General features: G+C 44.1%; 1 protein-coding gene across 1 annotated transcript; it reads left to right on the plus strand.

The window, feature by feature from the left end:
- Positions 1-666: 666 nt before the first annotated feature.
- Positions 667-25,810, plus strand: LOC126641357 (electromotor neuron-associated protein 1-like). The gene is made up of 3 exons (XM_050317936.1): positions 667-1,051; positions 13,897-13,998; positions 25,782-25,810. The coding sequence occupies exons 1-3, from the start codon at positions 871-873 to the stop codon at positions 25,808-25,810; spliced, it is 312 nt and encodes a 103-aa protein (XP_050173893.1). The 5' UTR covers positions 667-870.
- Positions 25,811-27,281: the final 1,471 nt, after the last annotated feature.

A 27,281-nucleotide genomic window follows, 5' to 3' on the forward strand; every position in this document is an offset into this window, starting at 1 on the left:
TGGAATTGCTCGAGCCTGGTCAAAATTAGTTACACAAAGCCATTTGAACTTCTGGAGCCTTCAGAGAAGGGGTTTAAGCACCTTGTCCAGAATCAGTGCTTTTCTGGGATAAGTCATATATATATCTCCATGGATGTGCAGAAAACCTATGTTTGTAGTATCTTATTAAGTGAACTGCTTTAAAACAAGCAAACAAAAAGGTAAAAAGAATATTTAGATTGCCAGTTGGAAGAGGGGAAAATACAGCTCAAATTTTGCTTCACTGCCACAGAAAGATGCAAGGAGACTGGACTCTTGGCCTTGCACAGTGGAGTTGCTTTTTTCATTGAGCATCGGGGTGCAGCTGGAACCTCATGGCATGGTCACCATGCTTCAAGGCTGAGATCCTAGGAGAACCTCGGGGAGTGGGAGATGGCCAAGACAGAAGTGAGGGTCCAGTAAGTCAGGGTAAGACAGTACGAGGGCAAAGGGAGAGGGTGTGTATGTGAGGGACATGGGATCTGCCCCGGTCGGGGGAGTACAGGGGTCATGTGGCACGTCGGGGTGCACCTCGAAGACGCCCTCGCGGTGGCCTCTCGGGGAATTGTTCTCTCCGCCGCGTCCTTCCTGCTTCCGGGGGCCGCCGCGGGGAGGATTTGCCGCAGATGACATCAGCTGTGCACGCTGGAAAAGTGACGGTACGGAGAAGCGCCGACTCCCTCCCTCCCTCCCGATCCTCCTCCTCCTCCTCGCCAGGTCCCTGCCCTTCACTGTCTCCATATAAAAGCGGTGCCGCCTCCCCGTCCCCCTTCGCTCCTGCGGACCTGCCGCGGAGCGGCCTTTCTCCCCCCCCAGAGCCCCGCAACCGCGGGGCGGAGTGAGGCGCTCGCGATGACCACCCTGGTGGTGGTGGATGTGGATTCAGAGGCCTCCTGCAGCATCTCCAACCCCACTTCCCTCTCGCCCAGCCTTTCGCACCGCTTCCTCGACAGCAAATTTTACCTGCTGGTGGTCATCGGCGAGCTGGTGACCGAAGAACACCTCCGGCGGGCTATCGCCAACATCGAACGAGGTGAGACGGCGGGGAGCGGGGCCGACGCAGGCAACGCCGGAGCCCCCACCCCACCGATGCCTCCCCCTCGCGGGGCAGGTAGCCGCTCCCCGTTTTCTTCCCCTTCCACGCGGGTCGAGAGGGGGCGTTGACCAGGTTCGGCTTGCGGGGCGGAGGCCCGGCCGCTCCTTGCTTATGATCGGGGCGACACACGCACGACACAGACACGTAACCTGCGAAGTCTAGGTCTCTCGTTTCTTCCTTTTACTGCACTGTGCGCACACCCCTCCCGCCCTACCGGACTTGGAACCCCCCTGTCGGGTGCGAGTGCCGGGAAGCCGCCCGCGACGGTCAGCGACTGCGGGCCGGGCCTCGTGCGGCGTCCGGCGGCGGCGGTGGCTCCCTGCTACCGCCCGCACAAAGATCCGCAGTCGGCCAGGCGCGTACCGCGCCCCATTGTCCATCCCCAGAAGCGTCTAACGGGCAGCGGGCAAAAGGGACAAGCCCCATCCTCACCATTGTTTGGGTGGAGGGGCTGCGGCAGGAGACAGCGGCGGGTGGGTGTGGCGCAGTCCGCACTGCGGTCCCTATGGCAGCCCAGAGTTGACAAAGGGCGTCCGCGGTGCCGATAAAAAATGGGGCTGGGGCTGGGGCGGCCAGGTTGCGGGGCGGCTGTCCGGCGTTTCCCTCTATTCCTCAGCAAACCCCTGTCCCCCACCGCGAAACCAAACTAGCAAGATTTCAGGGCGTTTTCCTTCTCAGTGGCAAAGACTCCCTGAGCAGGAATGTGCCTGTGTCTATTGTATCTAACTTTCGGCAACGAGACTTTTCTCTTGGCTAGAGAATTTTTCAGGACCTAGGCTTTATATGCACATATATATTTCAATAACTAAAAAGATATGGGTAATAAGACTAATACCTGAGTGCTCAGCCTCATTATTGTCCAACTACAGGATGCTATGACTCACTGTTTATTGTCCTTAAGACAGCAATACAGGAAGATATTGCAAGTGAAATGACAGCATTATAACTTCTCGATGCGGTTTCTGATGCAATAGATCACAGTGTACACAGAGAGGGGAACAAAGCCCCGTTGCCATAATAGTGGTATGAAGCACAAAGAAAATTATTGCTGGACCCTATAGTTTGTTAAACTCAATTGATACATGATTTTGTAACATATTTTTGTTCTGGGTTGGTGAAAGCAGAAATATCAGAAACCAACCATTGTTAGAAGGGAGAAAAATACCTTGGAAAGGGGAATTAGTAGAAGCCTTGCCTTGTAGGTGTGGTTCAGCAGTCCAGCTAGGACTTCATTTGTCTCTATTGTTGTTTTCTCAACTATTGTTGCTTTAGTCGACTTTTTATCTTGATTCTTTTTTCATGACCGTTTGTGGTAAAGGGCTGCCTCATCACAGCTAATCAGCTCCACTGTGACCTGTGCATCTTTATTGCTACTATTGTCTCCTAGGGAGAACTACTGAGGCAGATGCTTTGTCATTCAGAGCCTCTTCAACACTGCACTTTCCTAATGCTATCTAATTTTTTGTTGTGCCAGAAGTAAATTGGCTGCATTTAATTGCATTATAAAAAATTATAGAGCAAATGGATAAAACTTATGCCCTCAAAACATTTGATGTCATCCTTCCTCTGAAAAAATGCTCTTCAGTCTCTTCATGACACTCTTCTATTAGTCTCTTCTATTGTACAGTTGCTGCTACATAGCTCTGTTGCATTTTACCACTTACAGTTTTAGATTTTAAGAGGGAATGCTTTTGCCTTTTATTCATAATTTTGGATTAGGAGTCACCTCACTGTTCCTGGTGTCAGATGATCTGATTGGGATTTTGCCTACTAGGAAAAAACCTTGATCAAATTTTGAGGTGCATAGTTCTGGATGAGTATACTAGGAGTCTGAAGCTCTATCTGTGTGAAACAAATATAGGCTTGGCTAATCTCTTTCTAATGGAAAAGTATGCTATAGTTTGGAAAAAAATGACTTCTTTCAACCTTTATTCTCAACATAGCCTTAGGGTTCTCGATAACTCTGCCTCACTGTCTTCTCTGGTACATCTCCTAAGTACCATCACTGAAAAGTGTGTATTCATACACTGAACTGCAGTACAATGTGTTAAAGAAAACATCTGCTGATAACACATCAGTGGTGTGATGCTACGCAACCTGGTGGAATGCAGAGTCATTTCTTAATATATCATGAAGAGGGAATGGTATGGCAAGCTGTGTTTCCAATAATTACACTTAGGGTGTCACTTTGCTAAGGGGGTAATCCTCCAATCCATTGTCCACCAGAAAAGGAGGGAGCAAAGAGAAAACTTCAAGATTTTTCCACTCATTTGGCAGATGCCACTGGGTGTGCCCTGTCTGCTGTCTGATAAGTCCTGTGTTTAGTGGCATTGCACTTTTAAGTCTGCAGAAAGAAATAGCTCCACTTCCGTCATACTTCCAGTAGTTACTTCCATGCTGTTAATGCTATACATCATTGGACTGACCTTGGATTTTAGTTCCAGAATTATCTCTGTTCTACCCAAACCTGATTTGGTATATAATACATTATAATGTATATACAAATTTTTTTTTTGCATCCAGAACGCTGAATCATACAGCTGCAGATTTGGCATATTCTATTCAAATCCCAACTTAAGCCACCCCTGTAGCTCCCCCCACTACCAAAACCTTGCCATGCAAACTCAATACACAGCATTGCTGAATCATAGTCCATATTGCTTAATTGAACTCTGGGAAGCTTTGTAGTCTCCCCACACAAACTTGTTGTCAGAGGCCAGTGAGCTGTTTATCTTCTATTTTCTTGAAGTTCAGCACTTCTTTTCAATGTACTTTAGCTTTGTGATCAATGTAAGTTTATTAATCATAGTTTCCATATGTGCTTTACATGTATGGTATTATATCATCATTACTTTCTTGCTCTCAAATATTCCAAGACCTGGAAAAGGTTAAAGCCTGCTTAGCTGTATTTGTCTGACAAGACTACACTCCAAAAATGCACCGTATGGCCAAGAGATTTCTGAGAAATGAAGGTAAGGAGACTTACAGAAGAGACTCACTGCTTGTACCTGTGAACAATGATGCATAATAATTCAGGAAGTGAAGATAGCTGGTTATAGTTCAGTTATTTTTCTCTTGAGTGGTTATAAAACACACAGGAGATACTGTATTTCCAAAATTATTTAGTTTCAAATGGCAACTGGTAGTGTATCCCAGTAAGAAGCATGTTCCTACCTTGACTGGGATGCTGACAAGGAAAAGCCCTTGATGAATTATCCCTGAAGAGGCTTCAGGCTCTTGAAATGCAAATGTTTACCTACCCAGAGCTGCAATGGGAAACCAGCAGCACAGATCTGGTTTCTCTGCTCTTCCCCCTCTTTCTTCTCCTCAACCTTCAGCCCCTACAACATGGTTTCTGACAGTGCAAGACTTGACATTTCTGCTGCCTTGAAGAGAATAAAGCATGAGAGGCAGTGTTGACAGTAAGGTTTGCAACCTGAAATCCTGACAGAGTTACCAGAAGAAATATTAGTGCTAGTCTCATGGTAAGGGGTTGACCATACACCTCTTCAGGCATTTCTGTACCCAAAAGGTACCAAAACCCAAAGTGATTTACCTCAAAAATTTAATGAAAAGACATGGTCAGGCGTGTCAGAAGGGGCCACTAGACTATTCCTCACCTGAAATCCCTTCTGCGTCTGCCAGCTAATTTGTTTATGTTTAATGACATTACTTTAGGGAAAAAAGAAAAAAACACTATAATGTCAGTGTTCAAAATCACAGCAGTGCTTGGACTTAGCAGTAGTGAAACTGCCTGCTTGTTATTTTCAAAACAAAGCAAGAAAACTGTAGAAAATATTCATAGAATCACAGAATGGTTTGGGTTGGAAAGGACTTAAATGTCATCTAGTTCCAACCCCCCTGCTGTGGGCAGGGACACCTTCCACTAAACCAGGTTGCTCAGAGCTCCACCCAGTCTGGTCTTGGACACCTCCAGGGATGGGATATCCACAACTTCTCTGGGCAACCTGTTCCAGTGCCTCAACACCCTCACAATAAAGAATTTCTTCCTGATATCTAATCTAAACCTACTCTCTTTCAGTTTAAAGCCATTCCCCCTTGTCCTATCACTACATGTCCTTGTAAAAAGTCCCTCTCCAGCTCTCTTGTAGCCCCTTTAGGTAGTGGAAGGCTGCTATAAGGTCTTCCCAGAGCCTTCTCCTTTCCAGGATGAACAACTCCAACTCTCAGCCTTTCCTCATAGGAGAGGTGCTCCAGCCCTCTAATAAACTTGGTGGGCCTCCTCTGGACCTGGTCCAACTGGACGATGTCTTCTTATGTTGGGGGTCCCAGAGCAGGTCACAGTACGCCAGGTAGGGTCTCATAAGAGCCAAGCAGAAGGGGAGAATCACCTCCTTCAAACTGCTGGTCACACTTCTTTTGATGCAGCCCAGGATATGGTTGGTTTTCTGGGCTGCAAGCACACGTTACTAGGTCGTGTCAAGCTTAGAATCATATCAGGGATCTCTGACCCAGGAGACCAGGGTAAAGGAATCTATAGGGAAGTGGTCAACAGATCAGAGTCCTGATGGACATCAGTGACAGGTGGTGTCCCTCAGAGATCCATATTTGGACAAATATTATTTAATGTCTTCATTAATGACAAAGACGAAGGGATTGAGTGCACCTTCAGCAAATTTGCTGATGACACCAAGCTGTGTGGTGCAGTTGACACACCTGAAGGATGGGATGCCATCCAGAGTGACCTGGACAAGCTAACAAAGTAGGCCCATGGGAATCTCATAAGGTTTAATAAGACCAAGTGCAAGGTGCTGCACCTGGGTCAGGGCAACCCCTGGGCTGGGGGATGAACAGATTGAGAGCAGTCCAGCCGAGAAGGATTTAGGAGTGCTGGTGGATTAGAGGCTGGACATGAGCAGTTAATGTGTACTTGCCGCCTAGAAAACCAATCCTATCCTGGGCTGCATCAAAAGAAGCATGGCCAGGAGGACGAGGGTGGTGATTCTGCCTCTGCTCTGGTGAGACCCCCACCTGAAATACTGCATCCAGCTCTGGTGTCTCCAACACAGGAAGGACATCAACCTTTTGGAGCACGTCCAGAGGAGGCTCACCAAGATGATTAGAGGGATGGAGCACCTCTCCTATGAGTAAAGGCTGAGAGAATTGGGATTGTTGAGCCTGGAAAAGAGAAGGCTTGGGGGGGCCTAATTGCAACCTTCCAGTACCTGAAGGGAACCTACAAGAAAGATGGAGAGAGACAATTTACAAGAGCATGTAGTGACAGGACAAGGGGGAATGTCTTAAAACTGAAAGAGAGTAGGTTTAGATTAGATATTAGGAAGAAATTCTTTACTGTGAGGGTGTTGAGGCACTGGAACAGGTTGCCCAGAGAAGTTGTGGATATCCCATCCCTGGAGGTGTCCAAGACCAGACTGGGTGGAGCTCTGAGCAACCTGGTTTAGTGGAAGGTGTCCCTGCCCACAGCAGGGGAGTTGGAACTAGATGATCTTTAAGGTCCCTTCCAACCCAAACCATTCTGTGATTCTGTGAATCTTGGAAGGAAGACTCTTGGGTCAAGGAGGATTGGGTTAGAGAACCCCATGGCAAGCTCGACATCCACAAGTCCATGGGCCCTGACAGAATGTATCCATGAGTGCTGAGAGAGCTGGCAGATGCCATAGTTAGGCCACTCACTGTCATCTTTGAAAGGTCATGGAGATCAGGAGAGGTGATTGAGGACTGGAAGAAAGCAAATGTCACCCTGGTCTTCAAAAAGGGCAAGAAGGAGGACCCAGGGAACTACCAACCAGTCAGCCTCACCTCAATCCCCAAAAAGGTGATGGAGCAACTCATTCTGGAGGCCATATCTAAGGACATGGATGACAAGAAGGTGATCGGGATGGATTCATGAAAGGGAAGTCATGTTCGACCAACCTGAGTGCCTTCTATGATAACTACCTGGATGGATGAGGGGAGAGCAGTGGATATTGCCTACTTAGACTTCAGCAAGGCTTTCGACACTGTCTCTCACAACATCTTCATATGAAAATTCAGGAAGTGTGGACTGGATAAGGGGATAGTGAGGTAGATCAAGAACTGGCTGAAAGACAGATCCCAGAGGGTTGTAATCAAAGGTACAGGGTCTATTTGGAGGCCTGTGTCCCAGTTTAAATGAGACAAGGGTCTTTTGCTGAGGATGGATTAGGAGGAAAAGACCCAAACTTCTCTTTCCAAGCAATTATAAATCCAAAATTAAGAGGCTTCAATTGAAGGAAAACAAATTATGGAAAAGGGAAAATAACAGCCCTTTATTAAAAGGTATGTGTGTATTAACAGGAACACGAAAAAAACAAGTAAAATAACTAAGTAATACTCCTATACCCACCAATAATTCCCTTCAAGAACAAAACCGATAAACCGGCAAAAGGAAAATAGTTCAATTTCTGGCACCCTTTGGTGCGGTTCCAACCACAGTCAGCAGGGGGCACCATCGGGTCACTGGAGATGCAAAATTTGTAATGTCCTGTACCATTCACCAGGTGGCGCTGGTGGGTCACTGAAGGTGCAAAAACTTGTAGTGTCCTATTGTAGTCACCAGGTGGCGCTGTTGGATCACTGGAGGAGCAGAACTTGTAATGTCCAGTGCCCGTCACCAGACGGCGCTGTGAGATCCTTGGCTGCTGCCAGGTGGGGGGGGGGAGGGAAGAAGGGGAAGGAAAAAAACAACAGCAATAAAACAGAAAGTTCTCCCAATGGAAGGAAACTCACAAACTTCAGCTGATTAGGGTCCGTTGTAAGCAGGGCCTGCAGCCAGCCACAGCTGAGCCAAGAGCAGCAGCCAGAACTCCCCTCCGACAGGAAAGAACCAAAGGAATCCGGCAGTGTCTGCAGCCTGCAGCAGGCTCCCCTCCGGGTAGAGAGACTGCGCTCTCCCCCCAGCCTCCACCTGGGGTAGTGAGAGAAAGAGAGGAAAATGGTAGCAAGGGGGACTGATCCACTTCCTTTTATAGTTTACCTGGTGCACGCCTCTTATGTAAAATAGGTTTTTCATGCCGTTTCATTCGCATATGCACAGTCAGCCCTTTTGAGCCTTCTAGGAAGTGAGTTCGGGAGGGAGTTGATGCAGATGCACCGAGTATGAGTCTTAAGGTGGAAAAGGAAGTTGGCTCAGAATGACACTGCCCCACCTCCACAGGACCATCTCTTTTAATCACAACTTTCCTGTTGCAGCAGTCAGAATGTTTGAGACAAAACTTGCTTATGTTTTTATGTCTAGTCCTCCCCACTAACCTAAACCTCTCCTGACACAGCTTCATCCATTCCCTCTTGTCCTATTGCTGGTGACCAGACAGAAGACATCAATGCCTGCCCCTCCACTCCTCGTGAGAAAACTGTAGACTGCAATGAGGTCTCCCCTGAGTCTCTTCTTCTTTAACCTGAAAAAACCTAGTGACCTCAGCTGCTCCTCATATGGCTTCCCCTCTAGACTATTCACCAGCTTTGTAACCCTCCTTTGGATGCTCTCTAATCGCTTTATATCCTTACATTGTGGTGCCTAAAACTGCACACAAGACTCAAGGTGAGGTCACACCAGCGCAGAGTAGAGCAGGACAATCACCTACTTCGACCAACTGGCGATGCAGTACCTGATGCACTCCACAATACAGTTAACCCTTTTGGCTACCAGGGCACACTGTTGACTCATATTCAACTTGCCATCAACCAGGACCCCCTGATCCCTTTCTGTGGCACTGCTCTCTAGTCTCTCATTCCCCAGTCTGTATGTACATCCATGGTTGCCCCATCCCAGGTGCAGAATCCGGTACCTTTGTTAAACTCTATTACGCTTGTTATTACCCATCTCTCTAATTTGTTAAGGTCCCTCTTCAGGGCCTCTCTGCGTTCGAGGGAGTCAACAGCTCCTCCAAATTCAGTGTCATCAGCAAACTTAGTATACCTTTGAGTCCTGCATCCAAGTCTTTTGTGAAGATAATGAAGAGCACTGGCCCTAAGAGAGAGCCCTGCGAAACTCCACTAATGACTAGAATAATTCATTGGTGTTGCGGTCCTGGCTGGGTGGCCTATAGTAGACTCCCTTGATGACATCTACTCTATTTGTTTGTCCCTTAATCCTTACCCAGAGGCTGTCAACTGTGCCATAACCAACTGCAAGCTGCATCATGTGAGTCGGCACAGGCAAGCACCCAGAACAACCACAAACTTGTGGCTAGAACACAAAAGATTCAGTTTATTTCCATTACCTATCTAACAACACCCAGGCTGAAGCACACAAGTGGAGACGCGGGCACTGTTAAACTTTGTGCTAGAGGATCACTGGCCTACTGTTCACATAGACTTATCAAGAGTAATTCCCAGCTGCAAGGTCACTTGAGGTATTTACAATCCGCCTCACCAGTCTTCTGCTTCTAACCCATTCCTCCCAAAATCCATATATTCCAGCCTCTGCCACTCCCCCACCTCACCTGCCCTGCCTATCCCTTCTGAAGAGCCTATAACCATCCAACATGGCACACCAAATTTTACTTATGCCAACTATGTCATATCTCTGGGACTGGACCAAGGCTTCAAGCTTCTCTTGCTTGTTCCTCAGGATGTGCATGTTGGTGTAGAAACACTTCAAGTGCAGTTCATTGTAGCCAACAACTCATGGAACAGAATGAAGAATCTCACTAGCATTCAGTCCCATTGCTTATCACTGGAAAGCTTGGTTTTGTCCCTTTTCCCCCTTCCAATCTAGTTTAAAGATTTATCAATCAGCCCCGTGAAGTCCTGGGCTTCTCATTAACTAACACTCCCAAGTCTTTCTCCTCTGCTCTCAATCCATTATCTGCCCAGCCTGTATTTGTGCTTGGAATTGCCCTGACCCATGTGCAGGACCTTGCACTTCGCCCTCTTGAATTTCATGAGGTTTGCACAGGCCCACCTCTCAACCCTTTAAAGGTCCCTCTGGATGGCATCCCATCCTTCCAGTGTGTCGACTGTACCACACGACTTGATGTCATTGAAAAACTTGCTGAGGGAGCATTCCACCTCACTGTCCATGTCACTGACAAAGATGGTAAACAGTGCTGGTCCCAATACTAACCCCTGGGGAATGCCACTTGTCACTGGTCTCCACTGGACATTGACCACAAATCTTTGAGTGCAACCATTCAACCAATTCCTTATCCACTGAGTGGTCCATCTGTCAAATCCATGTCTCTTCAGTTTAGGGACAAGGATGTTGTGTGGGACAGAATCATAGAATCATAGAATTAACTGGGTCGGAAGAGACCTCTGAGATCATAAAGTTCAACCCTTGATCCAACCCCATTGTGATTACTAGATCATGGCAGTCAGTGCCACATCCAGCCTCGTCTTAAAAACCTCCAGGGACAGTGAATCCACCACCTCTCTTGGCAGGTCATTCCAATGCCTTATCACTCTCTCTGGAAAGAATTTCTTTCTAATATCCAACCTAAACCTCCCCTGGCAGAGCTTAAGCCTGTGCCCTCTTGTCCTAGGGCTGATTGCCTGGGAGAAGAGACCTACGCCCAGCTGGCTACAACCTCCTTTCAGGTAGTTGTAGAGAGTGATGAGGTCTCCCCTGAGCCTTCTCTTCTCCAGGCTTAACAACCCCAGCTCCCTCAGCCTCTCCTCATAGGACTTGTGTTTCAGTCCCTTCACCAGCCTTGTTGCTCTTCTCTGGATCTGCTCCAGCATCTCAATATCCTTCCTGAACTGAGGGGCCCAGAACTGGATGCAGCACTCCAGGTGTGGCCTCACCAGTGCTGAGTACAAGGGAAGGATCACTTCCCTGCTCCTGCTGGCCACACTGTTCTTGATGCAGGCCAGGATGCCATTAACCATCTTGGCCACCTGGGCACACTACTGGCTCATGTTCAGCTTCCTGTCAATCCAAACTCCTAGGTCCCTTTCTGCCTGGCTGCTCTCGAGCCACTCTGTCCCCAGCCTGTAGCGCTGCAGGGGGTTGTTGTGGCCAAAGTGCAGGACCTAGCACTTGGCCTTGTTGAACCTCATCCCCTTGGAATCAGACCATCTCTCCAACTTGTCCAGGTCCCTCTGCAGAGCCCTCCTGCATTCCAGCTGATCGACACTCCCCCCCATCTTGATGTCATCTGCAAATTTGCTAATGATGTACTCAATCCCCTCATCTAAATCATCGATAAAGATGTTAAACAGGACTGGGTCCAGCACTGACCCCTGAGGGACACCACTGGTGACCGGCTGCCAGTTGGATGCAGCCCCATTCACCAGCACTCTTTGGACCTGGCCATCCAACCAGTTCTTAACCCAGCAGAGAGTGCCCCTGTCCAAGCCATGGGCTGCCAGCTTTTTCAGGAGTATATTATGGGAGACGGTGTTAAAGGCTTTGCTGAAGTCCAGATAGACTACATCTACAACCTTCCCCTCATCCACCAGGTGGGTCACCTGACCATCAAAGGAGATCAGGTTGGTCAGACAGGACCTGCCCCTCCTAAACCCATGCTGACTGGGTCTGATCCCTTGTCCATCCTGCAGGCGCTGTGTGATTGCACTCAGGATGATCTGCTCCATAACCTTGCCAGGCACTGAGGTCAGGCTGACAGGCCTGGAGTTTCCTGGGTCCTCCTTGCAGCCCTTTTTGTAGACTGGCATGACATTCACCAACTTCCAATCATCTGGGACCTCCCCAGTGAGCCAGGACTGTTGTTAAATGATGGAGAGCGGCTTGGTAAGCTCTTCTGCCAGCTCCCTCATCACCCTAGGATGGATCCCATCTGTTCCCATGGACTTGTGTGGATCCAGGTGGCTCAGTAAGTCACTAACTATTTCCTCCTGGAACACAGGTGGGCTATTCGACTTCCTGTCCCTGTCTACCAGCTCCAGAGGCCCGCTGTCCTGAGGGTCACAGTGTCAAACACTTTGTGCAAGTCCAGGTAGATGAAATCAGTTGCTCTTCCCTTATCCACCAACACTGTAACCCCATCATAGAAGGCTACCAAATTCGTCAGCTGCCATTTGCTCTTAGCTGCCATTTTGACTGTCACCAGTCACCTTCTTATTTTCCATATCCTTAGCATATTTTCCAGGAGGATCTGTTCCATGATCCTGCCGGGCACCAAGAAGAGACTGACTGGCCTCTAGTTCCCCTGGTTTTCCTTATTTCCCTTTTAAAAAGTGGGGGTTATTCTTCCTCTTTATTCAGTCAGTGAGAACTTTACTGGACTTCTCAAATATGATGGGTAGTGTCTTAGCAACTTCATCTGTGAGTTCCCTCAGGACCCATGGATGTATCTCATCAGGTCCCATGGACTTGCACACCTTCAGGTTCCTTAGATGGTCTTGATCATCTCCTTTAGTGGTTCTTCATTCTCCCAGTCCCTGCCTCTGCTTTCTGTGACTCAGGCAGTGTGACTGAAGCACTTAGTGAAGACTGAGGCAAAAACATCATTCAGTACTTCAGCCTTCTCCATATCTCGGGTTACCAGGTCTCCTGTTTCCTTACAAAGAGGGTCCACTACCTAGTCTTCCTTTTATCACCAGTGAACCTATTGAAGCTTTTCTTGTCGCCCTCGATGTCCCTGGCCAGGTTTAATTCTATCAGGGCTTTAGCTTTCCAAACCTGATCCCTGGCTGCTTGGACAGTCTCTCTGTATTCCTCCCAGGCTACCTGTCCTTGCTTCCACCCTCTGTAGGCTTCTTTTTGTGTTTGTCCTGGAGCAACTTGTTCATCCACACAGGGTTCCTGTCCATCTTCACTGGAATGCATTGCTTCTGAGCTCAGAAGAGGTGATCCTTGAATATCAGCTATCTTTCTTGGACCCCTCTTCCCTTCAGGGCCTTATCCCATGGTACTCTACCAAGCACATCCCTGAAGAAACTAAAGTCTTCCCTCCTGAAGCCTGATACTTAATTTTTTTAAAAAAGAAAAATCTTAAAATTTTTTTCCTGTTATTTTGTTGTGGGTTTTGGTTTTTTGGTTGGTTGGTTGGTTTGGTTTATTTAAATTTAGTCATCATAATCTTATGGTAGGAAACTATAAATTTGCGTTTTGACTACAGTGATTTTTGGTTTTTTTTCTGGTCAAATTTCAATCCTTAAAAATACATTTTAGAAAAATACCATTTTATGATCATATATGTGTCAAGTGTCTCACTTTCTAAGTAGCTGGGGGAAACCCATGACAGGGATAGAGATGCGATATTTATTTTTTAAAAGAAAAAAGATCAATTATAGCATTTTAAAATCTTAAAACTAGAATTTTGATATTTCATTAATAAAAGATCACTTACTTAAATTTTAATTAAAATATGGGATGCTTCAAAGCTTTTGAGTGAAGAAGTCAGCAATTTAATATTTTGTATTTAAATATTAATTTGCAACATACTAGGTGATGTTGTCTTTTTTTTTTTCTCAGGGGAACAAATACAGTTGTCTTGCAATAGGGCTAACATATCCCCTGAGCGATTCAGTCTTTTCAGTTTTATAAAACAGTGTACTGCTATTTTTAAGTCAATTCCAGGACATCTTGTAATGTGGCTACTAGGATGTTGGAACCAGTAGTAATAAATCAGAGACCTTGAATGATTGTTACCTTTTGGAAAGGCAGATTTCCTCTTACTTATGACTGATCCCCATCCAGAGTGCTTCTTCTGAGCACTCAGCACTTTGCAAAGGATAGCTGCATGGCTTGAAAGGAATAGAAGTTGGTTTTGGAATTTAGAAATATACAAATATCATTAATGTAAATGAAGAAATAATCAATTAAAACAGTGTTTATATATCAAGGTAGATATGTTCTGCATTTTGAATTTTAGGAATCCGATCATGGGACACAAGTTTGACTGAATGCAACTTGGATCGAGAACTAAAACTTTTTGTGTCTCGCCATTCAGCTCGATTCTCTCCTGAAATTCAAGGTAGGTTTTTGGAAATGTTTGCCAAAGTTTTGTTTTGTATGTTTTTGTTAAAGAGTAGAATTATTAAATAATTGGATGATCCTCTTTCATTTGTGATTCTTTACAATGAATACTTTTTTCTTTAAGATATGGCTTGAAAATTATAGTTTATTTTACCTTTCTGACAACAGAAAATGTCTTCAGACATTTAAATAATCAGCCTTTTAGGTTAACTTCATGTATCTCACTGTGATTATTTTGGCAGTAGATGTTAGCTTTAAGCCCCTATTAAAGTGAAACTCACTTTTTGACTGAAGAACAGTTTGTTCATGTAATACCAATCTAGTAGTCCTGGAGATTGAAGTTGTTCCTCACTGTTTTAGGTGAGCACATACAGAAAATAACCTGAAAGGTTAGCTCTACAGTTTGATAGAGCCAGAAATGGTGTCACGGTTGTTGTACAAGTGTGGCTCACACCCCATGTTTGTTCCTAAAGGGCTTGGACTTTTTCTTGGTATGAAAAAGCTGAGGGGTAGAGGGTCTACCTTGACTCACAGGAACTTTCTTTGGTTTTTATGAAGAAACTAAAATTTTAAAGGCTAAATCTTCTGCTGCTTTTTCTTCAAGACTGTAATTCCTTTAGAGTATTCATAAAATAAATTAAAAACCCCAACAATTTTATGAAGTTTAAAATTTCATTTTATTCTCAGTGTGTGGGAATCAAGTATTTGGTAAGTTTTCTAACATCTCATTACTTTAACACAAATGGTGAGTGAGTATGTGAGAAATTAATCTTGGTTTTCGTATAAAAATATATAGCCTTCTCCAAGGAGTATAAGTTGCTTTCATTGGTGAAATTATTGTGGCCATGTGTACGTTGGCTAGTATAACCTAGTATTGATGAATGTTATAAATTCCGACTTCAGGAACATCTCTTAAGTATGGTGATGTCATGGTTTAACCCCAACAGGCAACAAAGTACTACACAACCACTCTCTCACTTACCCCCCATCCTGGCGCAATGGGGACGAGAATCAGGAACAAAAAAGTAAAACCTGTGGGTTGAGATAAGAACAGTTTAATAATTGAAACAAAGTATAATAATAATAATAATGGTAACAAAAAGGAGAGGGAGACAGATAAAACCCAAGAAAAACAAGTGATGCACAATACAATTGCTCACCACCTGCTGACCAATACCAAACCCATCTCTGAACTGTTTCTGGTCCCCCTTCTGGGTAACTCCCACAGTTTATATACTGAATATGACATGGTATGTAATATCCCTTTGACCAGTTCAGGTCACCTGTCCCGGATATGCTCACTCCCAACTTTTTGTGCACTTCCTCACTGGCAGAGCATGAGACACTGAAACATCCTTGACTTAAGGTAAACACTACTTAGCAAAACTCAAAACATCAGTGTGTTATCAACATTATTCTCCTACTGAATTCAAAACACAGCATTGTAGCAGCTACTAAGAAAAAAAAAGAACTCGATTCCAGATGAAACCAGGACAGGTGAAAAGGGCTATGAAATGTTGTATCATACTACTGCATCACATTCCTAAGATCAGTTGCTATACACTGCTGACAAAGAGATCTTGATGTCTTGCTAGTATGACATCATTCACCTGATGGTTTTGAATAATGTACCAAATGTCTTGTATTACTAGTTCTTCCTCTTGCAGCACAGATTATAGTAGATTTTTCCATATCTATAGACAGCAAAACATTCTTTTTCAGCACTGTTCAATCTTTAAACAATAAGCTGCCAAAATCTGTGTTGAAAGAGCTTTAAGGGAGCCTGAAACTGGGAAAGAGGGAACATCCAGGAATAAATTTAGCCCTCTTGACCAATTTACTTTCTCAAATTTTGTGGAGAAGCCCATGACACCTTCAGAATTCTGCTGCATAGATCAGAGGACAATATTTTAGTCTCTATAATCTCTCTGTGGTTCCCTGATGTTGAATCTTTATGAGATTCCTTTATGTCTTCTCTACTGTTTGATAGGAAGGGGGGTTTTTTCTTGTCATTTGTTAACAAAATTTCAGAATGTTATATTTCTGTTCAACAAATGTTGAATTTTGAGTGTTTAATCAGGGAAACTGGCAACATTTATAATAAAGAAGATTGTAAATACATATTCTCTTTTGGTCAGAAACTCAATTCTCTGGAATTTGGATAACTAGGTGACCTCTTGTCCAAGGAAAGTATTCATCCATGATGATGGGATAGTCTGTGGGATTTAAACAGGCTTTTTTTCAATCTTTTGAGACTGAACTCTGTGCAACTCAAACATAGGGACAGTTTACTCTTGAGAGTCATTTATAGTGTCTGCACAACTCTTAGTATAGTCAGGTCTGACTACTGGCTGAAGCCTTTTTGATTATAATGTTTAATATGGTAATTGCAGTGCCATTTCAGTACATGCTTGTATGCTTCTCAAAGCAGCTTGAGGATACATGCAACTCCTTAATAATACCAAATCTCACAGAGATATTGTTGTCAGGTGCTGGTGAAAAATGAGTAACAGAGTTTATTAACTGTTTGCCAAGACAACAGGCAACATGGCTTAAAATAGGTACTCCAGTGCTTGCCTCTGTTTTCTCTGTCATATACTGATGATAACTTCCATCTTATGTTAACTTCACAAGGACAAAAAATTCAAACAATGGGTTATAACATATACATGCTGGAAAAGGAATCATGTATCTGGTAGTGAGAGTAAGTGGAGAGTCTTGGAAAGAGCTTTGTTTAAATTGCAATTGTTGCTACCAATCTTAATTTAAAAAAAGTTTCAGCTGCATAAAGATGAATATCCTGCTTCACAAAAGATGGAGTAAAAAGATTCTATGTGTGAATGAAGCCATTCAGGGTCCTTCTGCAAGACTTTCACGCCTGCCTCTTTGTACATCAACTTCCACTTGGGACACATGGCTGTTTCATTGGTTTGAATTCAAGTCCTTGTATAGATTAAAATCTGTTTTATTTCAATAACTGTGCAGTAGCTAGTCACCCCAAATCTTCTAAGAAATACTGCTCAAGCAATACACTGTGACTATGTATTTTGTCCTGTTTTAATGAAGAACGTGTATCTGTGGCAGGCACGTTTCCTATCTCAGCAGTACCACGTCTCCTGTTGCCCATAAGTCAGCAGTTGGTGACTGCAATGGCTTAAGTGAGTCCTTCTTTACCTCCTTCCCAAGACTTTATTTTCACCAGCCTTCATGTGACCAGGGAGGACCTTAGCAAAATGTAAGACATGTTTGGTATCCCCTTGGCAGCTGCTTACCTCAACAGCGCCAGTGGACTTGCCTCCTTCAGGCTTCCTAGAGAAGGTCGTTGTTTGAAACTGTCATTACCCCAAAAAACCTTAACGACTTTGATTCTGAAAATTACCATTTCAAAAGTAACAATTAAAGATTGTTAGTGTCTGGGAATTTTGATCATCAATACCTATAACTCCATAGTTTCCCAAAATACTGTATAGTCCTATTGCTTTTATCAAAGCAGATCTACATTCATGCCTACTAGTTTGCAATGGTACCTCATGGAGTTGCTGATAAAATCCTAAAGGTCATGATTTTCTATCTTAATAAAAATTTGTCAAGAGGACATAGGTACTTGAGCAAAACTGATAACTTGCAATGAAAGACACACAAAAAAAAGAGCTAAGAAGTCAAGGTCAAATTTCTCAACCGATATCTGAGCACCATCACTAAGCACCTAGAAATTAATTCAGCTTAAAAACTCAAGTAACCTGGTATGTACATGTAGAGTCAACCTATAAATATGATTCTACAGGTATTAGAGACTGTGATAGCTGGAATAGCTATTAAATGGAATCATTTATCAGCAGTCCTGACAAAACAGAGAGGTCCCAGTTGACGAGGTGATAAAATGTGATGCCCATCTAAAAGAAGAGCCAGAAAGAGGATCCTGAAAACTACAGGCCTGTGAGCCTGACTTCAGTGCCAGGGAAGGTTATGGACAGATCATCTTGAGTGTCATCTCGTGGCACATATACGACAACCAGGGATCAGGTCCAGTAGGCATGCCTTTATGAAAGTCAAGTCCTACTTGATTAACCTGATGTTCAATGACAAGGTAAACTGCTTAGTGGATAAGGAAAAGGTTGTGGATGTTGTCTACCTGGACTTTAGTAAAACTTTTGTCATGGTTTGATCTGGCCACTGCCTCTCCGGGCAGTCTTTGCCTGCATTCTCCACCAAAAATGTCATGGGTTTGCTCTGGGCTAATTTTTTTCTCACCCCCCACACAATTGCTATAAGTTGAGAGAAGGTTTATGCAGACAGAAGAGACCTGATTGGGGAGAATAATATTAGGATTTATTTACTAGCAAGATAAAAACTAAAGAACTATATCTACAACAATGCTAATTAGGTAAAAATGCTATGTAGTCACAGAAATACCCCTCCCCTCTTTGTATCAGTTCAGGAGGAGAAGCAGTCTCTTTCTTTCTTTCTGGAGCTCCAGGTCTTTCAAATAATTTTGCATCACTTTAAAGTTCTTCTTCTGTTATCTCTAGGACGACAACTCCAATTCGTTTCAGCTGGAACTGTTTCTCTTTCTCTCTCTCTTCTATGTCAGCCTCAGGGCTGGGCCTACCCCCCTCCTGGGCTAAGACTGGAGGCTGGGGGATTACCCAGGCCCTGAAGGGTCTTCCATGGACTGCAAGGGGACACTTGTCTACCATGGATCTTCACCACAGAGTCACAGGGGATAATGGCTTTTGAGTCCACCCCTGTTTCCTGTGGGGTCCCTTCCCATGGGAGAACAGTCTTTGATAGACTTCTCTGACATAGGTCCATCTCTCAGACAACAGGTCTTCCATTCTCTTCTGTCCCTCAGGGTCACAAATTCAGCTGCACTAGCATGGATCCCTCACTCGGATCCCAACATCTTACCCAAGCCATTCTGCTCCAGTGTAAGTCTCTCTCCATGAGCTTCCTCGTGCATTCACAAGCTCCTCTAGGAGCTGCATGGGGGTGTCCTCACCCCAATAATCTTCCACAGGTGGCAGGGTTTTATTTTTCAGTCTTTTCCCTTCTGAAGGGAGAGAGAGAGCAAGTGAGAGAGGGGTGAGAAGCAGCCCCCCCCTTCGAACTTCTCTCTTCTGCAGCTGCCACCTTTGACCTTGGATACTTCGTTATCTCTGCCTGGAATTCTTTTGCAGTAGTCTTGTCCAGGCAGTCAGTCCTTCTCTAAAGTTTTTTTCTTTACTCTTTCACAGGAGAGAAGGGGGGTTTCAGTGCCACACCTGCCCCTGGCCCAGGGCCGGGGGAGGAGGGGCCCTGGCCCACTTGGGGCCTGCCTCCTCTCCTACATGGCTACTAATTTCATCTGCGCAACAGGCTTCTCTTCCGTTTTCTTAAATATGTAATTGGCAGAGACGTTACTAAAACTTTTGATTGACTTTTTCTCCAGAAATCCACCTGGACAAAACTATCCTCAGCTCCAGGGGCCGGCTGGTGGGCAAAACCACCACAGCCTTTGACACCATTTCCCACAGCATTCTCCTGGAAAAACTGGCTACTTATGACTTAGACAGGTGCACTCTTTCCTGTGTAAAAAACTGGCTGGATGGCCAGGTCCAGAGAGTGGTGGTGAATGGAATTAAATCCAGTTGGCAGTTGGTCACAAGTGGTGTTGCCCAGGGCTTAGTATTGGGGCCAGTTCTGTTCTTCCCCTGTACTTGGCACTGGTGAGGCCACACCTCAAATACTGTGCTCAGTTTTGGACCTCTGTTATGATCCAATTAGTGAAAGATGCCTTTGCCCGAATTAAGGTGCAAATGAGACCATAAGCTGAAGTCAATAATATTGATTTTATTTAACAATAAATGTGAGGTAGATAAAGAAATAGAAAAGAGGGGAGAGAGAGAGAGAGAGAGAGAGAGAGAGAAATCGAGCAGTAGATAGTCACCACCCATGTATCCAGTGGCATGTCATTGATTCTTCACCCTGGGCTTCTCAGTGGTGGGGGTCCCAGGATTGTTCTTCTGGTGGTACCACCTTTATACTGTCCAAGTTCCAGGTATCCACAGAGGCGTATTCCTAATTTACATGTGAAGCAAAGATGGGTGTACCTTCATTTGCATGTTAAGCAAGGATGGGCATGTGTCATGGTTTTCCTGGTTCTTAGAAACTAAGTAGGAATTTTTCCCTTCCCCCTGCCCACAGTGTGCAGAGCTATTAAGTGGGCACTTAAGGGACACAAAAGAAGTGGCTATCTGGTTAATTGCTCAGAACCTCATCTCCTAGGAAACTGGGGGGATGAGGAGCTCTTCTTTACTTTTTTTGTCTCGTCTCCTGGGAAATGGGGGGAGGAGTTTTGGGGGCTTGCTGCAGAGGCTGGAACAAGATCGGGGTGGAGGCTCGGTGTGGTGTCCTGTTGTTCTCGACCTGCTTGCCAGCTACAGATCCTGCTTGGATTTTTCATCAGAGAGGAGCTGTTTTTTTTCTGAAGGTTTTTCCCCTTCCCCATTCCCGTTTTTTTTTTTCCCTGACAGTGGTCCTTGTACACATCAGGGGGAGAGAGAGGACTGTGCTGCATGATTTTGATCAGCCAAACAGAGTGAGTCTGGTTTGTTTTTTTTTTTCCATTGGGGAGGACTTTCTTTTTGTTGTTGTTTCTCTCCCCCCTCTCCCCTTTCCCAGTGTGCGGGAAGGGGAGGGGAACCCATTTTTTTTTTTGTTTCTCCAACACACCCTGGAGGGTGTTACCCCTACGTGGCAACAACCAGTGATTCCACAGCATCTCCTTCTGGTTGGCATAGAGAACTGCAGGCTCTGCATCTCCAGTGATCCAACAGCGCCACCTGGTGCCTGGCACAGGACACTACAAACTCTGCATCTCCAGTGATCCAACAGCACCCCCTCTTGACTGTGGTTAGAATTGCACCAAATGGTGCAAACTGAACTGTTTACTTTTTCTTCTTTACTTGTTTATTGGTTTGTTTTGAAGGGGATTATCTGTGGGTATAGGAGTATTGTTTAGTTGTTTTACTTGGTTTTTTTTTGTTGTTTCTGCCAATACACACATACCTTTTAATAAAGGGCTGTTATTTTTCCTTTTCCATAATTTGTTTTCCTTCAATCAGAGCCTCCTAATTTCGGATTTATAATTGCTTAGATGGAGGAGTTTGGGTCTTTTCTCATGACTCATCCTCATCAAAACACCTGTGTCTCATGTAAACTGGGACAGCTTGTCCTCCTGCACATACTTCCTCCAAGATTTTGGGGTACTTCAGTGGTCATTGGTGATTGCAGATGCTGTCTGTCTCATAACTTGGAGGGATCTTTGTTTGACTGGTGATATGCATATGAGCAGTTGCTTCCTTTCACACAGTTTGCCACAGTGGGAAATTTATCTGGATGCGCTAACCAGGATTTGCTAACCAGATCTTGCCTCTGCCAGGCCTGGAATTAGGTCCTTCCTGTCACAAATTCCTCACTTCTGTGCTTATCTCCAGTTCCCGATATGGTGGCTAGTAGGTCTTATCTTTTGGCAAGTTCCTTCTGTGGCCTTAACAGTGTTTGAGGTAGGCAACTATACTCTTTAACTCCTTACAACCCCTCACTACAAGAAAGACATTGAGGTGCTGGAGACTGTCCAAAGAGGGGCAGTGACCCTGGTCAAGGGTCTAGAGCACAAGTCTGAGGAGCAGCTGAGGGAACTGGGGTTGTTTTGCCTGGAGAAAAGGAGACTGAGGGGAGACCTTCTAGGTCTCTACAACTACCTGAAAGGAAGTTGTAGCAAGTTTTCCCAAGTAACAAGCAATTGGACAAGAGGGAACAGCCTCAAGTTGTGCCAGGGGAGTTTTAGGTTGGATATTAGGAAAAATTTCCTCACAGAAAGGGTGGTCAGGCATTGGAACAGGCTGCCCAGGAGTCACCATCCCTGGAGGGATTTAAAAGTTGTGTAGATGTGATGCTTAGGGACATGGTTTAGTGGTGGACTTGGCAGTGTTAGGTTAACAGTAGACTTGGTGATCTTAAGGGTCTTTTCCAACGTAACTGATTCTATGATTTTAGGGAATTGAGCTGACTCATGCTGCTGCAACTGTGATTGATGGCCCCAACAGGTCGTTGCTGGGAGCGGTGCAAGGTTGCATTGGCAGGGCTGCCCAATGGTGCTGAGGCAAGGAATCCCAACTGCAAAGACAGTTGGCAAGGGAGCACATATGGTACTCTCAGCCACTTGCGAGCTTTTTTTGTGTTTTGGTGGCTCAGGGAGGATTACATTGCAACAGCCTATATGTTTGGATACATGAATTGTCAAAACCTTCTTTTCTTAATACTAATCAAAATTCCAGAGATTAGATAATAAGTGACTTTATCTTTTTTCAGCTAATAAATTGTGTGACAATTATTCTGTCATGGGTTTTCTATTTCTGCTTTTTAAGGAAAGATCTCATAGAAAATTAGCATGAATTTACGTTACTGCCAAAACACCAGAACCTGCTGATGCTAAGCTGTTAGCATGAATCAGCAAAATATCTCAGAGATTAGTTTTAGATGCCCTGTATCACAAGTGAATACAATGAGAGAAATATTAAATGTTAGTAATTGGACTTTACCATGAGAAAAGACCCGATCCAAAGGCCACTGAAATAACTGGATTGAGCTTTGGATCAAGTTTTAAAAATTGGAGGAAAAATTATGTAGTATTTGTAAGATAGAACAAGGACCAAATTTTCACATAAAGAGGGAGAAAGGGAAAATGTTAACTTATATATCTTGTCAGATAAAAAATGGTACTTTATTCACAGTGATTTACCTACAAATATATTCAGTAAGAGGACCAGACTCAGCCTTCGCTGGGAAGAAGAGTTTAGATGCTCCTTGTCTTGAAACAGTGTTATGGGGAGCACATGCTCATCCCTGTTGACAAATGTAGCATGAGAGATGTCACTGTAACTGCTGCCATCAACCTCATAGTAGCATGAGGAGCTCCAGCCATTGTAAAGACAAATTGAGAAAGCATTGCAAGAGATGCATTAGTGCTGGCTTCAGATCCAGGTACTCCTGTCTATAGATTGCTGAGAGTATCCCTTAGTACCTCATAGTCTGTATGAGTAGGTAAGAAAGATATGTACTTTAGTCAGTAATAGTCACAAATAGAAAGCTGGATAGTTCTGTAACAGAGACCCATGCTTTTGCATCAAATCCCCAGATAGTCCCACCAAAAAGGCATGATAGGTACTTTTGACTTGTCGTTGCTGGTTGCAATCTGTTCTTAGAGTTGAGAAGAAAAGCCAGTGCTCCTGGTGATTTGGGTTTGCATGCTGTCTGTGTGGGGTCTGTGTGTGCAGCATAGAGTCATAAATGTAAAGACAATACTTTTCTGGTTCCTGGATGTTCAACTGGTTGGAATTAGTCTGTTTATGATTCAAAACCAGTTGTTGATACAAGTCAAAATCAAATTAAAATTATATAAAAATAATAACTTTGCATTGTATTCAGAAATCAATTTGTGTGAATTTCAGTATTATTTTGATGTTGCAACTTTATGTACTTTGGTACTTGAGAGTTTTTCTATAATGGTGAGATGAGTCACTCTCCTGTGTCCCTATGTCCCCATGTCATGTGAAAAGTGGGAGTTCAGATTTTTGCTTGTTGGTTCCCCAGGAAAGTTGAGACCCTGGTATCCAATAGTCTGTCAGTGTCTCATAAGGAGACCCTTCACCAACAGATTCACAAGATCAGAGGGTACCTTGACCTCCCTTGTTAGGGGGAACTCAACAGACCCAAGACCCCTCAGAGGGTCCTGCCAAGGTGTTATCTGCTACTGGCAACTGCAAGGACTCACTTTAACAGTTTATAGTATAACACTTTTTATTAATACAAATTGTGATGGATTAATAAGGTTCGAAGGTTGTCAGTGAGAGTGTCTACTGCAAAAATATGTTTAAAGCAATCTACTGATACATCTATTAAGCAAGTACAAGCTCACATGAAGCAATCTAATTATTATGCTATGCGGTAAGCATAAGCAAAAACTTAAGTCCTAAAAGAAACATTTAACATGTGTAGAGCATATTTCTCACCCAAGGCGTCCCTCTGAGGGGGGAGAAGATGGATTCAGCCTGTCGTCTGATCCCAGCAGTTTTGGTTGAGGTATTCTCCCCCTTTCCCCAACTTACTTTTATACTATTTTCTTTATGTTTGGGTGGAGTATGAGTGACTCTAGTCATAAATATTTTTTATTTCTGATTGCTGTACCTAATGGGAGGAGGTGGTAGTCATGGTTTGGCACCTGAGGAGGGCGTTCGACATGGTTGTTGGCTTCAACAGCAAAACATCTTAATTCTCCCTTATCAAACAAATACTGTACTGTCTTAGTATCACAATGTTCTCTCATTCTGCTGGGATTAGAATGGAGGGGGGTGATGTAGTCTTCACTTTGTTCCACACCCTGTTCTGTTTCTCTGAGCAGATGTTTATCGTTGTACTGGGGAGCATGTCAACCTCAGCCCATCCAGGGAGTTGTAGCTGCTTTTTGCCTTAAAATTCTGAATCCCCTCTAGGTTTAATTCTATCTATCATCCCACACCCCATCTTCTGCATAGTTGTATGTGGAAGATTCTTCCTATCAGAACTGTGGAAAGCTTAGGGGTTTATTTAACAAACAAACCAACAAACCCTTCCAAGGAGGTAAACCAAGTTCTTAGTAGCATAATCTTAGGCTGTGTAATCTCTGAATGACTCGAATGAGCTATGCCCCTTGCCAAGCTAGTCAGCCTTTGGAAACTGTTCCAATTTTATGTCAGTTCTGTAGCTCTTCTGGTGAAAAGACTGATGCCAGCTTCAGCTCCCATGTCTTAAATCACAAAGAAGGTTTTTTAAGTCTTTGTCATAGTTTAACCCCAGTCAGCCACCAAGTACAATATGGCCACTTGCTTGCTCCCCACTAGTTGGATTGGGGAGAGAATCAGAAGAGTAAAAGCTAGAAAACTTGTGGGTTGAGATAAGGCAGTTTAATAGGGAAAGCAAAAGCTGTGCATGCAAGCAAAGCAAAACAAGTAATTAATTCACTGATTCCCATGGGCAGGCAGGTGTTCAGCCACCTCCAGGAGATCAAGGCCCCATCACACATAACAGTTACTTGGGAAGACAAATGCCATCACTCCAAACATCTGTCCTCCCTTCCTCCTTTCCCCCTCACTTTATATACTGAGCATGATGTCATGCAGTACAGAATATCCCTTTGGTCAGTTGGGGTCACCTGTCCTGTCTGTGTCTCCTCTCAATTTCCCATGCACCCCCAGCCCCCTTGCCAGCGTGACAGTACAAAAAGCAGAAAAGGTCTTTCTATTTTATGAATCCTGTGTTCAGCACAAATCCAAAACACAGCCCCATACCAGCCACTGTGAAGAAAATTACCCCAGCCAAAACCAGCCCAGTCTTGTAAACTCTTTGTGATAGATTGACCTTGGCCAGCAGTCAAGTACCTGCACAGCTACTCACATCCTTGAGAGACTAGAAAGAGCAAAAGCAAGAAAACTCATGGGTCAAGAGCTCAGATTCTAAAAGTCTGTTAGAATTGGAAGGTTTAAATATTTTTCAATATTAATTAGATTTTTGTACATTTAGCATTTTTTAAGAGCTTTGTAAGCTTTAATCTTTCTTTTTCAGTAATTGCATTGCAAATGTCATTCTTCTTATACTTCAATTCACTATATATAAAAGTTTGAAATGGTCTTTTGGTTTTTTTTTCTATTGTGCCCCGCATTGTGAATTGCTGGATCAAACGAAAATCAAACCACCTTTCAATAGAACATGGAAAACCTGGAAATCACCAATAAGAAATCCAAATGATGTATTACTTAAGTGACTCTTTAGAAGTAAGGATAGGATCCTTTGATCACCGCAGTCAAGTGCATAAAAAATTTGGCTGCACCAATTGTATTGCAGAAGAGTCCCTACTGGGAGTAGTTGCTCTGTTATGGATTTGCAGAGTTGTTGTTCTAACTTTCAGTCCATTCCGAACTTGTTTCTTTTTCCCTGCTGATGTTGGACACGGCTGGACATCTATGAAATTACCTGTGTCCTCCTGTGCTTTTCAGGCCTTCCTAAGTACTCTGAGAGTCAAATGAGATTTTAACACAGTGTCTGCTGCTTTCCAGGGACATGGTAGTTAGTGTGGTATGTTCAGCCCACGGCAATGTTTAGTCCTGTATTGCCTTAAGAGACTGCGGAGAAAAAAGACTCCAGGTCAATTTAGTGTATAAGATAAAGAGAGTAGGTCCTTTAATCTCAGGCCTGAAGCCCAGGGAATACACATGACATGCGCATCTAGACAGTGGTTCTATTATTTTATAATGAAGCCACTCACTTAAAACTTTGAAACATAAAAGGTTAACACAAAATTGTAAGAGAAATTTCAAAACCTTAACATTAGGAAACTAGGCAGTCCTTGAGATAGCAACTCAGCGAATCCTAGAGCAGTCCTAGAGAGATAGCTGCATTCCTCACAGAGATAGCAACTCAGCAAATCGTAGGATGAGCCAAAAGTCAGCCTGACCTTATTGTGTTTGCCAAAACTGCCTTAAAAGGAGAAGATCGAAAGAAAGTTCAGAAGTTTACAGTGAGGAAGACTCACACACGACCCCCGCCCAGAGGAAGGCAACAGGAACCCCCACCGTGAAATCTCCCCAAATTGAAGACTCCGCCCAGACTCCGCCTTCATATGAATATTACAATTAGATGTTGCAATTTAATGAATATGCATGATTGTGTTGTAATCCTATACTCAAAAACTGTATAAAAGAGCTATGCTGATTGTACACGACGGAGCTCTTTGCCCAGGGCGACCTGGAGAGCTCCCCAACGCATTGCTAATAAAATACCTCCTGCTTTAAAGAAACAAACCTTGTCTCTAAAGCAGTTTCTCCGTGCCTTTTGGGGCAAAAATTCGGCATCAATAATAAGGTCCATACAATCCCAGATTTGTCCACCCCCGGTTCTGCCCCCCGACATGCCCCTTCAGGAATTGGGTTTGGGGTCTTTGGGACCCCTTCTTCCTCATCTTTATCTTCTTCATAGCACGCACAGTTCTTGGAGTTCCTCCAAAGTTCTGGGCATGAAGGTCACTGTGTCTGTGTGATATCTTCTGGTCCCGGCCTTAGAATGTTTTTCTACAATTCTACCTTGAAAAGAAGACTAAACATGTTAACTGAATTTGGAGGGATTGATATGGAATGGGGTAACAGAGTTGTGTATGTGTAACTATTATGTTAAGTGTAAGGGATATAATACAACTACATTAAAATGTAC

The sequence above is a fragment of the Myiozetetes cayanensis genome, unplaced genomic scaffold, assembly GCF_022539395.1.
Source record: "Myiozetetes cayanensis isolate MyiCay16 unplaced genomic scaffold, myiCay2020 scf201, whole genome shotgun sequence".
NCBI lineage: Eukaryota > Metazoa > Chordata > Aves > Passeriformes > Tyrannidae > Myiozetetes > Myiozetetes cayanensis.

Bases quoted from the DNA above. Each gene is read 5' to 3' on its own strand.
- LOC126641357 (XM_050317936.1), top strand. From the start codon at position 871: ATGACCACCCTGGTGGTGGTGGATGTGGATTCAGAGGCCTCCTGCAGC. The intron at 1,052-13,896 runs GTGAGACGGCGG...TTTGAATTTTAG, and splicing joins TATCGCCAACATCGAACGAG to GAATCCGATCATGGGACACA. The intron at 13,999-25,781 runs GTAGGTTTTTGG...ACCTTTCAATAG, and splicing joins ATTCTCTCCTGAAATTCAAG to AACATGGAAAACCTGGAAAT.